Here is a 15,364-nt window from a genome sequence, read left to right as displayed (position 1 = left end):
TAAAGGGCCCATTCTAGGGTAAAGAAAACTATAATTTTTACAATTTAGATGATTAAACACTAGTGAAAACATCACTAGGATTATTTTATATTCAGTTTCTGCCAATAGATCCCTTTCACCTAAGTCTTACACACTGGACCTTTAAGGCTCCCATCCATTTTGTCCGTCCCACAAGAAGGCCAGATACGCTGCATCTGTATGCTAGCTGAGATTGCACTGTTTTCTGGCAGTAAATCGTACGACATGTTTCACACAGACAGGTTGAAGTCAAGTAGGTAAAACAACAATGTAGAAGGTGACAGAAAATCCCATTACACAACCTGTTATGAGGGTGAGTTTCCCATGTAGGTTTTTGTACATATATATATATATATATATATTATTAAATCACACATTGAGTTGTATAATGTGGTTTTGTTTCATTGCATTGTTTTATATTCCAGTCAGTCCACTCAGGGTTAAATCAGGAGAGGCCTGATTCTCTGGAAAGTCAACTTCACTACGTCCTTTCCGTAGTTATGAAACTTTGCAGCGCAGGTTTTGTAACCGAGCCGCTCGGACCAATCACAGCGCGACTCTGCTGCTCACATGACCGAGCTTTTTATGCAACTGTCTGTGTTGGGTCGCGTCACTGTGATGGACCCGGCTCGATGGAGACATGCGTCCCCGCGGCCGTGAGCACACGATCCTTTAGGTTGATTTATAATTTATAATGTCGCTCCAGCCGCAGGTGGAGGAGCCCGCGGAGGAGCGGAGCGCCTTCTTCATCGGCGCGGAGTCGGACCCCGTCTCGGCGGCGGAGGAGGAAGAAGAAGAGGAGGACGAAGAGGAGGAGGAGGAGGAGGAGGAGGACCACCATCAACTTATTCTCCAGAAAGCCAACCTGCTGGCGTCAGAGAACAACCTGAAAGAAGCCATTGACTGGTTCTCTGCGGCCATGCGCTACGGCCCCGTGCGACCCGAGATGCTCAGCACCTTAGTGGACTGTATCCTCCGCAACTTCAAGAGGAAAGGGGCCGGGCCGGAGGCGGCGGCGGCGGCTGCGTTGGGCCGGGTCCCCGACAGCCGCCGGGCGGACTCCGACGTCGTGGCGTTCGACTGCCCGAACTGCCACGGCTTCCTGGGGGAGCCGCTCACCTTGGCGTGCGGACACTCGTACTGCAAGAGGTGTTTACAGCGGCGGCTGCTCTCCAAATGCCGGCTGTGCAGCGAGGCTGTGAGCGGCGAGGAGAGAGCTAACGTGGTTCTGTGCGGACTCCTGGAGAAATGGTTCCCCTCCGAAGCGAGCAGGGCGAAGACCCTGGGCGACGTGGACGAGCTGTGTCGAAGCAAACGCTTCCAGGAGGCCGCGTCGTTAGCGAGCGACGTGATCCAGCGAGGTGAGTGTGACGGACCGCTCATCCATGTTGTGTTTACTAGCCGTGCGTGCGCCGCTGCTGCTGGAGGGTAGGAGGCTGTTACACCCCCCGTGTTTTTAAACAACATGAACATGCCTCATCACGGGGATGTGTGTGTGTGTGTTTTCTTGTCACTGGAGCTCGAGCTCCACGAACAAGACTTTTTGAAAAGTGTCTCACAAACTCCATGTGCTGCTCAGGTGTCAGGCTCCGCCCACCGACTGTGGCGTAACACAGAGCCAGCTCCAGCTTACGAAAGTTCACCGGCTGCGCATGCGCGGTGCGTGCAGGTTGCATAAGGCAGATCGTGACACAAATTCTGTCCGTGTTATAACGAGTTGGGGGGGGGGGCGACTGTATTTTGTCATTGTTATGGCAGCTATGACTTTTATAAGTATTGAAACCGGGGGTGAGTGCAGCAGTGGTGGGTCAGTGAGAGGCCAGAGGGGTGATGGTGGTCCACATGATAAACATGGTACAGGCAGAAAAACAGACACACCTCTATTGTGGTTGAACATGGTTAGATAATCATCTTGCATTCAGGAATGTGGTTTCCTGGAATGGGCTGCTGATTCCATTCCAATAATAACATGGAGAAAGTTTGCATTGGTGAAGTGAATTAGACAGAGAGAAATTAAATAGTTAATCCAGTCAATCGATTTCACGGTTGACAAACTACCAAAGGTCTCATTTTCAGATATTCTATTGGATTATGAAGAGAACATGTCACACAGTAGGAGGTCTTATGATCTCCGATGTGAATATTTGTTGTATATTTGTCATATGTTATGGCAAGAATAAAAACGGATATTTTTAGATGTCCGCCTCAGCTGAAGGTTAAGATGTTTTTCAGTTTTTCATAGACTTGCATGTTAATTGATCAGCTGTAAAATAATCAATTAAAGATACAGATAGCAGTTATAAGTCACTGCCCTCTATATAATAAACTTAATATCTTTGGATCTTGGATGTTTTGCCAGATAAAATAAACAATCTCAAGATATCTGTAAGTCCTGAGAAGTTTGGTATGACAGTTGTTTTTACTTCTTTTCTTTGAAGAGCTCTCACGGAATAATTAATTCTTAACACAAAGTAAAATGGTGTGATACATTATGGGTAAAGCCCTGCCCTGCAAGATAAATCATACAATTCCTTCTTGAATCAAAAAACGAAATTTTTCTTAACTACACAGGATTAAGCCACTGTGATTTTCCTTATCCTAACTTATTTAGCTTTAAATGCCATATTAATTTATCATGTTGAGTGAGATTCTCTTCATACAACGGTTATTAAAAAAAAAGTCATAAGTCAATCCCGGATCCGGCCACGAAGCGCGACAGTAGAGCTGTGGACCTTCCACCTGGTTATGAGAGCTTATGGAAACATCCATTGTATTTAGGTCAAGTGATATAATGCCCTGACCTCTGGTACTCAAACATAGCCTGCGGGGACAGTATGTGAAAGAATTACAGACGTAAGCACTGTGTTACGAGAATTTTGATAATGAAATCACAAGTAATCTTTTTCAGGGTTAATGTCAAAGTTCTACTGCTTACAACCTCTTAGATGTCAATGTGAATATATATATATATATATATATATATATATATATATATATATATATATATATATATATATATACACAATATCCTTTTTTCCTTCATCAACACACACATGCCATATGCAGATAACTGGTTTGGTCAATTTCTGAGAAGGAGTCACTCGACTGATTCCCCTGTGGGAAGTGATGCACAGCGCAGGTCATCAGTCTTGCAGCACATCTTTAAAGAGTCTAGACAGAAATGCCCAGATGATGAGAGGCCCTTAATTGATGTTACGATGACAAGAACAGCTACCTGTGGTCCCGTGCATATTAGCGTCTGCCATACATCAGAAAATTGAGCTGAATTCCATGTGTCTCAATGAACAGAAAGGCATTACTGGGATTGGTGGCGTGTCATGTGCAGAAATATTGAAACTCAGTTTATGAAGAAGACTTAACTTATGAGGAAATGCAGGCAAACCTCGTGCACAAACAGAATTTATCAGTCGGCGATGTTTGTAGTACAATCTGCTTCAAAAGGCTCTGTATTTAGGTGAATACTAAATATATGTACTGCAACCTGCAACTCCAGGAATATATGGTCATATTTATAGTCACACACTCGTAGATATTTGACAAAAAATCATGCCTTTTTTTGCAAATAGAAAAAGTTTTCAGATTTACTAGTTAAATTATTGATTATTTTCTTCTCCTCTCGCCTCATGTCTTTTGCAGATCCAGATTCAACAGTGGTGGCGCGATTGTCTCGAGCGGAGGCTTACATGGCTCTCAAACAGTATCGTCTGGCTTTGGAGGACACAGAATTTTGTCACGAGTCCGGCTGTTCTGCTGAAGTAAGTCACTGATATTGCAGTTATTAAATACACCATTTGTAAAAAGGGGACAATGTGAACAATGTAAATGAAAACTCACTCTAATGTGTATAAATGAGAAAGGCTAAAAGAGCGGATGAGAAAATGGTCGGAGAGTCTCGGTCAGCGATGGTTATCTATTTTTCCAGTGGGATTTAAACTGTTAGTTGTAATATCTGTCAACAGTAGCACACTAGCTGACGTTAGACTCAGAATGTAAATTGTTGCTTGGCAGCACCATCAGCTGCTCCGATCTCTCGTAAGTACTGATGTAATCATCACGATTTTAAATCCTACTTGTTTAACCCTGATAATTCTGATGGCAGTTAGGGAACGGCTCTGTAACCCCTCACCCTACCAGGGGAATTGGTCCGAACATCAGTACCGAACAAGGTTCCAGACCAGATTTCTCCTCTACTTGAGGCAGAATCAGGGTTATTTTGGCCCCAGATTTCTGCAGTTTGAGCCCAGCTTATGTCTGGCTGTTGTTCACATAGGCTCGTAAACATGATGTATGCTAGAGAGCCACTCATCTGTGTTATTAGATCTTGGTATAAGCAATGCTCTATGCTTATTGGCTCACTGACCCTGATGAGTTAAACTCCTGGTAAACAAAATTTGATACTGCATGACAAGGCCTTTTTAAATACTTTCTATGCACTTTGGTTGGTGCCACAAAAGTATCCAAGGTTGGTAAACCTAAACTTGCTGGAGTCTGGGGTGTGTTTGATCTTGTTTGTCTGTGCTGGTGTATGGATCAGGTGGACCAGGATGTCCTTCTGCTGAAAGACAAATGGACAGGGTGATTTAGTGAAGGAGCTGTGATTAGTGCGCTGGCAGTGTGAGATGAGAAGGAGAAATATGTTGTGTTCCTGAAGTCTGGTAGTCAGTTGAGCTGAGGTCACAGTGTGAGGGCCAGAGGAGCCAGACTCAAGACTGTAAACAAAATCTAAGTGGAACTCTAACAGCTTTTATGTAATGAAAATAATAATAACAAAACAATAATAAAACTCATAAAAAAAATTATGATAGTAATAATAATAGTAGACCCCTACTATGCTACAAATACATATAGTACATTGGAGAAATAAAGTAAATAAATCAGAATTTAAAAATCCACTTTCTCAAACATGAACATGTCTGAGAAAGTCAGACATTCTTTCCATCAGGATGACCCGTCATGGATTTACATAAACTGTCAGCAGACTCGGCCCTGTGACTGCCTGGAATGACATTTGTACCGTTTAGTAGACATACTTATATAAGTAACGTACAGTTGATTCCTGTTTACAATACTACATACATTTAGAATAACATAACATTTTATTGCAAGTTATGATGAGACCATGTTGGATTCAATTGCTAAAATTAAATTGTAATAATCTCTGAATCATCGTTATATAAAGAAGAGTGTATAATAGCATCAGACGTCTGCAGTTTTCTCCTGATTAAAAGTGTGTACAATTGCTTTTACCTGTTATTTCTCCACTGTGGTCCAGCTGTGGTCTTTTAGGACTGCTGCCCTCAAAGCCTCGGACAGGGTTCATTTATTGTTGTACAATGAAAACTACAACTAAACTTTGAATATATTTGTGGTGATCCTGTTTGTTTGTGTTCTGGTAGAGTTTATTTCTGGTTTTGTCAGAGTTCGGTGTCGGAACATTAACCAGTCGGATTTAATGTGAACTGACTGGACCAACACTTTGAGAGATCAGATTAAAAAGTAACCTGCATCAGCAAACTGTGCCAACAGCTTCACAGCACTTCATTACATTAGTGATAAGTTATATGGCAACGTGATATATACAAATAAGTTATATAGTTCTGTATGTCTTCATTATATTTAGTCAACTTATTCTCTTTGTTATTACTACAACATTTGGGATGTTATGCTGACAGAGTTGACTTGTCGTTGTGAGAGAGTATAATGATTTAAGAACGGTTTCTTGACAACAACTTAGAAGGCAAAGATTAAGGTCAAAACCATTAATAACTATTACATCAGTAACAGGAGACCAAATGTCTGGGTTGAGGCCATGGATATTTTTTTGTCTATCGTGCAGAGTATTTCATGGAAAACATTTTCATAACTTGTCATTTCATTGTGGTTATAAACAAGCAGAGTAATGTTGCCTTCAGAAAAGGCTGCAACTTTCACATATGTTTAATAAGTTGAATATGGGTTCTGTGCTGCTGTTTCAAAGGAGCATAATATTAAGTAAAATTAATCTTTTTCCGTTGCCGTTTTCTGCCTTGACAGGCTCTGTGTAGGAAAGCCATGGTGCTGCATGAGATGGGCCAAGTGGACGAGTCTCTCCAAGTCTTCCTCCACTGCCTGTCTGTGGACGAGGACTTCCCCTGTGCTAAAAGACAAGTGGAAAAGGTGAGAGAACTGACGATGGGATCAGTGTGCGATGGGAAACAGGCAAAATATGTTGTCGTTCTCAAGAGTCAGTTGAGCTGTGGTCACACAGTGTTCCCGTAAGTAGGCCGGAGGAGCGAGACTCAAAAACAGTGAGAGGCAAAGACTAAAGTGGAGCTCGGGGAATTGTTTTGGGTTCTGATAACTTCGGACGAGCATTTATCAATTTTACATTTTACAAACCTTTAATTGACTGTAAAGTAGTCATGCACTATGCTACATATAAGAAGGTACATGATGTCCGTTCTTTCCATCAGGATGATCTCTCATGGAATTACATAAGCTGTCAGCTGATTCAGTCCTGTGACTTCCTGTAATGACATTAGCACCGTTGGATAGACGGACCGAAGCATCGCAGTGACAACAACTTCAGTTCTTTGCAGTTGACCCATGTCTGCCATAATAAATACTCTCTCAGAAAAACACAATGTTTTGTATCAATTTTGTGATTTTGAGACCATGTTGCATTCAATTTCCAATGCAGCTCAATTTTTGTGTAATTATCTCTGAGACATCATTGAATAAGGAGATGACTAATGTGACTGTGAACATTTCATTTTTAGTGTTCTCTTAATAAAAAGTCTGAAATTGATGGTATTTCCCTTTGATTTTTAAGGGCACATTATCAAAATCTAATTAAAATCCTTTTTCTCATTCTCACATATGCAGAAACACAATGTTTCTCAGGAATGCCTGGAGGGAGTTTCTCAAGATTTGGCACAAAAGTTTAGTTGAACTGATCAGATTCACAATCTTGTGATTGTGATTTATTGAGCCCAATTGTCCACTTGGACTCAAATTAACTGAGAAATGGAATTTGTTGGTCAAAGGTCAAGTTCAGCGCTACCTTGACCGTAACTCTAACGTTCATATGCTAACAATAACAAAATATACATGTTTTTAGCGTAAATTCCTCTAAGTCTTCACTGCACCGTATACGAGCCTGGACAGTGGTAATTAGAAGCATCCAACCTCGAGGTGGTAATTATAGTTATTAGAGAGAGTGACACTGCTCAGACATTAGACCGTGTGGGAGCTAGACAGCGCTCATCAATAAAACATCAAATCAAGTTTGTGCAGCCTGTAATCACACTCCCCTGTACCCATGTAATGAAAATGAAATGCAATGAAAGCAGGTAATTAATGAGGATGAAATGCCTCCATTCTCGTTGCCTGCTCTGAGAGATTAAAAAACATACAAGAAACTTAAGAGTTAAGAGAGACATGTGTGAAAGCCTTTAAATATTTTCATCAAACAAAATATGCGTTGTGTCTCTCAAAAAAAACATGAATATGTGAAAGCCAGGAGATGTTTGTACAAGGCAGTAGCATTTCATCATAAAGTGTTGCAGCTATGTGCTTTGCACCTTATCCATCAGATTACCACAGAGCTCTATGATTGTTAAAGTAAAATATGGTTCAGCAGCTCTGCTTTGACTCACTGAGGTGTCATTTGTTTTTACAGATCTTGTGTGATCTTCTCTCCCCGGCTGATGAGAACGTCAAGGTTGGTCTGAGGGAAACCGCGCACAACACATTGCCTCATCTGCGCTGTAAAACCCTCATGTCTGATGCTCAAGCTCAGCCACAGAGCCCAGTCCAAAGACTAGACCAGGTCCGCGCTGCCTCTGCACATCTGGACCACCACAGGGACCACCGGGAGGTATTACAACACTTGATAATAATTCTAAAGATTGCATGGATGGATTGATTCATTGCACTTTAAACTACATCGTTTGACACAGCATCATCATTGTCTTAACCTTGGTTTCGTGTCATCATCTAGAAACGCTGGGAAAGTCTGGAGCGGCCCAGCCTGAGCCGAGCTCACTCACTTCGAGTGCACGGCGCCAGCTGTGGTGAAGAGGGCCTGAAGAGAGTTTGTTCCGCTCCTCAGCTCGGGGACCAGGAGAAGGGGAGCCTGCTGAAGAGGAAGTTGTCACTGTCAGACACTGAACCTCATTTTGTGGACAGTGGAAGTAGCAAGCATAAAAAACAAGGTCAGTTGCCAAGCCTTTTATTGTACTGTCTTCCTATGGGATGATATTTCAGTTTCCCCCAAAAAATCTATTGCATCTGAGCTTAAAATGTATTTTTTTAATGGTGCGTTATGTTAAGCTTTATTGATCATTTAAATCTAAACTTTTTGCAGGAAAACTTTAAAGCGATTTATGCACATTCAACTGTGTATACTCATTACTCTAAATCATTAATTTGGACTCAAATAATAAAGACTGACGTTATCAGCACCATATCGATGTCTTTTGTCTGTAACTGTAAAATGCATTTTCTTCTTTGATTTTAGGTTCCAAACAACTTTCTGCCAAATCTAAAACCTGCAGAAGTGTCCCTGAGGATCTGCTGGACCCCAATGACTTAGAGTGTTCTCTCTGCATGAGGTAAGAACACATGCACCATACCATTTTAATACCAGCTTACAATGACCGAACATTCAGTTGATTATTGTATCCGTGTGTATACAGGTTGTTTTATGAGCCTGTGACGACGCCCTGTGGCCACACCTTCTGTAAAAACTGTCTTGAACGCTGCTTGGACCACACACCTCAGTGTCCTCTCTGCAAAGAGAGTTTAAAAGAGGTAAATGAACAGTCTGAGCAGCTAATGTATATAGATATTCATCTGCTATAACTTTTTAAATGCTGGAGGAAATGTCAGTTCTCTGTAACAAATCATTAACGTGCATCCTGTCCTCTCCAGTATCTAGCATGTAGGAAGTACATTGTGACAACGGTCCTTGACAAGTCGATCAAACAGTATTTGAGTCAGGAGTATGCCGAGAGAACCAAGACTCATCTGGAGGAAGCCAGAGAGCTTTCTGAGTAAGCTGCCTTTCCATTCACCTCCATATTTGTCTACTCCGACCTGATGAAGTGTTCACTGTCACATTTGTGTCTGTAGATAAGATTCAAAGGGACTCAGTGTGTGTATCTACTTCTCTTCCTCTGTGCAGCCTGACCAAGAATGTGCCTATCTTTGTGTGCACCATGGCGTACCCCACCGTGCCTTGTCCCCTGCATGTCTTTGAGCCACGTTACCGCCTCATGATTCGCCGCTGCATGGAAACGGGAACGCAGCAGTTCGGGATGTGTATTAATGATCCCCAGAAAGGGTAAGTGCGCACGCATTTAAAACAAACCTTTAAAAATATATGAATCTACTGCTTGTTTATCACAGTTAGATACCACATCAATATTGTACACATGGTTTATGTACGATCTGCCAAAACTCCAAACTGTTTTCATTGCTGCAGCTTTGTAGATTATGGCTGCATGCTGATCATCAGGAGCGTCCATTTCCTGCCTGACGGGCGATCAGTAGTAGATACCATTGGAGGAAAACGCTTCCGTGTCCTGTCCCGAGGAATGAAGGATGGTTACAGCACAGCGGACATTGAAGATTTGGAAGATACAAGGGTAAGAACCACAGCGACTTGTTCTTGTATTAACTATATTATGTCGTGGTTTTAAAAATATGAAATATGAAATATGAAACCGTCATTCAAGTCCTACGGTTTCCTTGTCACATCAAACTGTATTAATTAATCAATACTTACTTTCGTCTGTCAGGTGGAGGACAGTGATGTGCTAAGGAAACTTGTTGATCTGCACGATGCAGTGTATGAGCAGGCCCGCGTCTGGTTCCAGAACCTCAAGATCCACTTCCACAACCAGATCCTGCAGCACTTTGGACCCATGCCAGAGCGAGAAGCTGACATCCAGGTAAAAGCAGTGTATCTATTTCCATCATGTCGAATTTAACCAATCCCTGTTTAGATTAGCTCAATGGAGGTTTCTCTGAAACACTTTCGATCCTCCAAGGAGTTAAATCTTAATTTCACAAATTGCTGTATTGTAGCTTCTAAATTCAACTGTAACAGGTCTTTAGAAGCTCTGGAGCAAATATTTGTGCTGATATTTGAGCTTAGTTTAACAAATAGAATACATCTTGTACGCCTGTTTCAGGGACTGTATGAGTTTGCATTCTTTAGATTCTTTCAGGGAAACCTTTATTACCAAGGATTCACCTTCCGCAGTGATTTTAATACCCAAGTACAGTTGTTGTCTGTACTCAGCTCGGAGCCTGTAGCGCTGACAGGGATTACAGATCTGCTCCCAGGACTACCACGAGGCAGAGCCTTTTGACAATATAGGCTAAAGAGCTTTATGGGTGCTTCCTACCTAATCCCACCGGGCCCTATTGCGTCAGAAGAGTGTCATGAAGAGAATTCCCCGCTCTCCCACGTGCACATGCAACAGGAAAGCAGAACACTGAACCTCAAGTTTTATTTTTTTTAGTGCCGTTATGTAATTTCTGTTCCAGAGAGAAATTCTTAAATAAACTTCTAGTACATGTTTCTCTAAGTGAAATGTAGCTCAGGTTTATAAACATCATTCACTTCCGACCCTTTAAGTGTTAAGAACATTTTGTAAGTGGCTCGGGCTCTGGATGTTTTTTCAGCTGTGTAACTCAGGCAGATTATTGTAAGTGTTGCTGGGCTGAGAATATATGTAATACTTGAATATTAAAAATGCTATGAATAGTAAATGAGAACTTAATTCAACCATCAATCATGTGGCTCGAAGGGCTTTAGTTTTATCCCAGTTGAAAGAAGGAACTCACAAGCTGTTCCTGGTCTTTGATAACTGCAGAAATGATAAGAAAGTCAAATTTCACCTGATTCCTGATCAAAGTGCATTTAGTTTGAAACAATGTCAGGAATAAATGGATTTCATTAAAGCACGCGTCAGGGAACTGATGCGTGCCCTGTGCTGCCCGATACTAATGTTTTTGGCTGTATTTGTTTTTTGGGGGGTCGTGAGAGCGTGAAACACTTGTTCCAAGTAGAATATTTCAATACCTTTTTCAAATTGTTCAATAGTCCCTTCACAATACCTGGACTTTGCGTATCAGCTGATACCGAGTACTGAACTGATACCAGTGCATTTTAAAAGTTCTTAAAAAGTGTTTCTTATTGTGAAAGTGTAAATCTCATACTTCTCCTCTTTTCCCTTCAAGGCAACTCCCAACGGTCCAGCTTGCTGCTGGTGGCTGCTGGCCGTCCTGCCCATCGACCCGCGGTACCAACTCTCTGTCCTCTCCATGACGAGCCTCAAAGAACGCCTGGTGAAGATCCAGCACATCCTGACATATCTACAGAGCATCCCCAACAACTAGAGCTTCCTCTTCTCGCCACCAGAAAAACATCCTTTGGACTAATTTACAACCTTTAAGCAATCTTAATTTCTACAGCTCATCTGATCCCTCAAAACTTTTATGTCTGCGGCTGTAACCCCCTCATTTTACTCTTATTTGTATTTATCTCACACGAGATTAAGAGCAAAGCTGAAACATCCTTGAGCTGTGGAACACTGAAATCAGAGAAATGGCCAAACTACCTCAGGGACACTTTGAAAGGACGCACACCATTTGTCTGTAATTGTCAAAAAGAAGTTAAAGAAAGAAGTATATGAAACCAACTTAACTTATCTACTCAGTTCTTTTTCTTTGAGGAACCAGGAATGAAAGGAAATATCCGTTACTACTCCACTTGGTTAATATTTTGTGATGACAATAAAAGAGAGTAGTTTATCTAAGAATCCCCTGAGTGAAGCTCCATTAGGGAAACCACTGAGGTTGATTCATCTCTGGTGAGACCAGTGTAAAGGAAGTTTCTTTTATTTTGTCTTTTACGTTCATATGGAGAAGGGATGAGGTGAATCTGTGGAACAAAATCCTAAATGCTGAAAGTCCAAAAAGTGATAGCGAGTTTCGAGGAACCAGTGAGAACTTACACAACACAAAGTGAAACTACAGGCTGGTGTATGTGTCCCAACACGAGATAAAAGTATTATTTAAAATCTTCCGAGCATCAAGTTTTCTTCTTTATACACCTCTGTCACATTCATCCACCACTGCCTTTACCAATCGGTTTGGGACCTTTCTGTTGAGAGAACGACACAGTCTGTGTTTCTTCCATCGTTTTTCCACTTAGTTTCTTCTGAGTTGTCATGGTGAGATTGGCCGTTTTGCGCCTCCTTCCCTGATGTGATTTCTGGAGGAACAAGCACGATCCTGAAATCTCATCTTCATGCTTTTCTTTCTACTCACAGTTAACTTTAAGACAGAAGCTCTTCCAAACGATGTGTGTGTCATGGACCTTAGAAAGATCCTGCTGGAGTGTGAGGGTTTGCAATGAAAGTCTAATAGAGTTTAGTCGTTCTGTCGTGTATAATTTGTCTCCTCTCAAAATTACAAAGATTATTTTCCCATTGAATTAACTTAAACTGAATTAATTTATAAGTTCAAATATATCTGTACCATGTGTTTATGAGAAGTTCTATAACGAAAAATCCAAACAAAAATAAGACAATAACCGCATGTAGACCACCAATAGTTATACATTACTCTTCATTGAAAGCTGCTCTGTCCACTCGGAGGAGAGAACCTGCAGTGCTGCGGTCAGGGGGACTGCGTTTGCCTTACAACATTCTGCATTGTGACTTAAATAACACAGTCCGTTGGCTTGGTTACCATTCCTTTTTCCCTTAGTATGTTTAAATTGCATTTCCTTTTTACCCTAACCCTTTTCCCGTAAGTTTGAGGCACTGTGTGTTCACAATGTGTTTAAAGAAAAAAGAATGAAGGCTGTTGTATGTATATCATTTGTAAAAAAAAAAAGAAGCTTTTTGGATAGAACTTGCTTTTTTGCTGCGATGTTTTTAAGTTATCGATTTTCAAGAATAAATGCACCAGTTTTTGCACCGCATGCCTCAGTGTTTAATGTTACCTCGGCCAAGGAGGATGCGGTTTCATCCCTCTGTTTTTGTTTGTAAGAAAGAATACATAAAAAAAAAAAAAAAACCTTAGTGGAAGGATGCCTCGTGTGAGGGAAGAACCTGTAAAATCTTGCTGTGAATCCTAGAGTTTGTTTTGTTTTTCACTTTCTTAAACATCGCAGAGCGTTTTTCAACATTTTAATTCATGGATTTTTGACGGGAATAATAGTCATTTTTTTGAGTGCGTAATATTTGGTGCAGCTTGATCTCTACAGATGTTGAGCCATGTACACTCACCGGTCACCTGCTTATTCATTCAATCAGCTATTTAGCAGCAGTGCAACACAAAGGATCATGCAGATTCTGGTCAGGGGCTTTAGTTCATGTTCACATCAAACATCAGAGAGGGTAAAAAAAATGGGATGATGGTTCCAGGCAGGCTGGTTTGAGTATTTCTGAAACTGCAGGATCTCCTGGTATTTGAACGCTCAGCAACCTCTAGAGTTTTTAATCAGAATGATGCGAAAAATCATCCGGTAGTTCTGTGAACACAAATGTCTGGGATAACTGATTACCACTCTTTTTAACTCTGGTGAATCGGGATGCGTTTCTCAGAGCACATCACGTCTGAACATTGCACTGGATGCGTAAAATCACGTCAGGTTCCACTCGTGTCCCTCAATCAGAAATCTGATGCTGCAAAGGCACAGAGTCACGAGGGCTGGACAGTTAAAAGACTTGGAATAAAACCTAACTTGGTCTGATGAATATCGATCTCTGCTCAGGCTGCAGGTGGTTGGGTCAGAATTTGGCTACAACAGCATGAACCTTTACCTCAAATCCAAAGTCCAGGCTGCTGGTGGTGTAATTTGAGTGCAAAGTTTTCTTGGCTGTCAGTCGCTGTTTGAACAGCACTGCCAGTCAGAGTGTTGGTGCTGACTTAGTGGATCCCTCAATGGACAGGGGCAACAATCTAATGGATAATTCCAGCATGGAGGAAGTACTTAAACATTAACAAATCTACTTGAGTAATATTAAGTAAGTCAGGGGCAATTTGGGTTCATTGTCTTGCTCAAGGACACTTTGGCACACAGAATCAAACCACCGGCCTTCTGGTAAGCAGATGACTCACTCTACCCCCGAGCCAAAGCTGCCCATATAACATGTAACATGTGGAGTAGTGGAGTAGAGAGTGCAGATACTCCCTGTTATATGTGATGAAGTAAAAAATAGGAATCTACCTATAGCCTCAGTAAAGTACAGATACATGAAAAATGTAGTACATGTACTTTGTTACACCCCACCGCTGTAATGCACCATGTCACAAAGCAAAAGGCGCCTGTCATGTTTCACAAACACGACAGTAGTCAGTCGCTTCACTGCTCCCCAGGGACACAACCTCCAGCAGAAACCCTTTGTAGCAGAACAGCAGAGTGCAGCTGACAAATCTGCAGAAATGAAGTGACGCAGCCGTGTTGTGACAAGCCTCTCTGACAGTAGGCTCACCTCACCTGGTCTGGCTGCACTATATAAGCTGCTGGAACTCAGCCAGTCTCTCCCCCCCCGTGGCGGCCACAGGGTTTTATTCCTACTTTTAAATTTCCTTTTTATTTCTTCTTATCTTAAGCCTAAAATTCATGAGTTCAACCTTGAGCCTTGTGAGGAAAGGTTCCGACAGGTTCCGTGGAGCACTGGAGCTTTTGTACCTCACAGCAACATCTCACCAGATAACTCAAAAAGCAGACAAACAATATGTTTACAGTTCAAATAAACCCAAACAGTTGTAACTGGGGCAGAAAATAGCGTCCCATTTACGACCCTATCGTGAAGGGACTTTTGACCATCCTCACACATTACATCAGTGTAGGAAAATAGAGCCTCACACATTCCACACATAATACCTTCTTTCTCCAAGCAGTACCCAAGGTCAGGTTATAGATAAAGGGCCAACCAGCAGTACATTGTAGCTCCTGGATTTTCATATCTAATACAGATGCCGCAGACAGAGAGGCACCAACTTCAACTCCTTTGCATATTTCATCAGTAGTAAGACGTAAGGACACAATGTGATTTAGTTATGCATCCTTTAGGCTTAGCTGTCCAATAGGATGCGAACACCTACATGTAACATACTCTGACAGTGTTTGTTTATCGTTTCACCTTCTGGTCTCCTTGATGCATCAAGTCTACATTAAACTCTTCTGCATAAGTTCTGCAAAGAGTTCTCCTTTCACCAGCTTCCAGAAAACGTCAATCACACCTATCACTAACACGCTGGGTGAGAAATTATGTTTTCAGGGTCTTACACCCCATTGATATACAATATAAATGTA

At 41.7% G+C, this 15,364-nt stretch overlaps 1 protein-coding gene across 1 annotated transcript; it reads left to right on the top strand.

The window, feature by feature from the left end:
• The first annotated feature begins 597 nt into the window (after positions 1-597).
• Positions 598-12,116, top strand: lonrf1l (LON peptidase N-terminal domain and ring finger 1, like). The gene is made up of 12 exons (XM_035173747.2): positions 598-1,379; positions 3,676-3,794; positions 6,073-6,195; positions 7,700-7,897; positions 8,021-8,234; positions 8,540-8,633; positions 8,718-8,832; positions 8,953-9,074; positions 9,206-9,364; positions 9,506-9,668; positions 9,822-9,974; positions 11,272-12,116. The coding sequence occupies exons 1-12, from the start codon at positions 713-715 to the stop codon at positions 11,428-11,430; spliced, it is 2,286 nt and encodes a 761-aa protein (XP_035029638.1). The 5' UTR covers positions 598-712; the 3' UTR covers positions 11,431-12,116.
• The last annotated feature ends 3,248 nt before the right edge of the window (positions 12,117-15,364 follow it).

Source organism: Hippoglossus stenolepis, chromosome 2 (assembly GCF_022539355.2).
Source record: "Hippoglossus stenolepis isolate QCI-W04-F060 chromosome 2, HSTE1.2, whole genome shotgun sequence".
Taxonomy (NCBI): domain Eukaryota; kingdom Metazoa; phylum Chordata; class Actinopteri; order Pleuronectiformes; family Pleuronectidae; genus Hippoglossus; species Hippoglossus stenolepis.
The sequence above is the reverse complement of the archived record's forward strand: the minus strand, read 5'-3'. Positions and strand labels throughout refer to the sequence as shown.

What these genes read in the sequence shown, in the direction of transcription:
- lonrf1l (XM_035173747.2), top strand. Translation starts at nt 713, where the DNA reads ATGTCGCTCCAGCCGCAGGTGGAGGAGCCCGCGGAGGAGCGGAGCGCC. An exon ending in AGTCCGGCTGTTCTGCTGAA is followed by an intron (nt 3,795 to 6,072) that starts GTAAGTCACTGA and finishes CTGCCTTGACAG; the next exon opens with GCTCTGTGTAGGAAAGCCAT. An exon ending in TAGCAAGCATAAAAAACAAG is followed by an intron (nt 8,235 to 8,539) that starts GTCAGTTGCCAA and finishes CTTTGATTTTAG; the next exon opens with GTTCCAAACAACTTTCTGCC.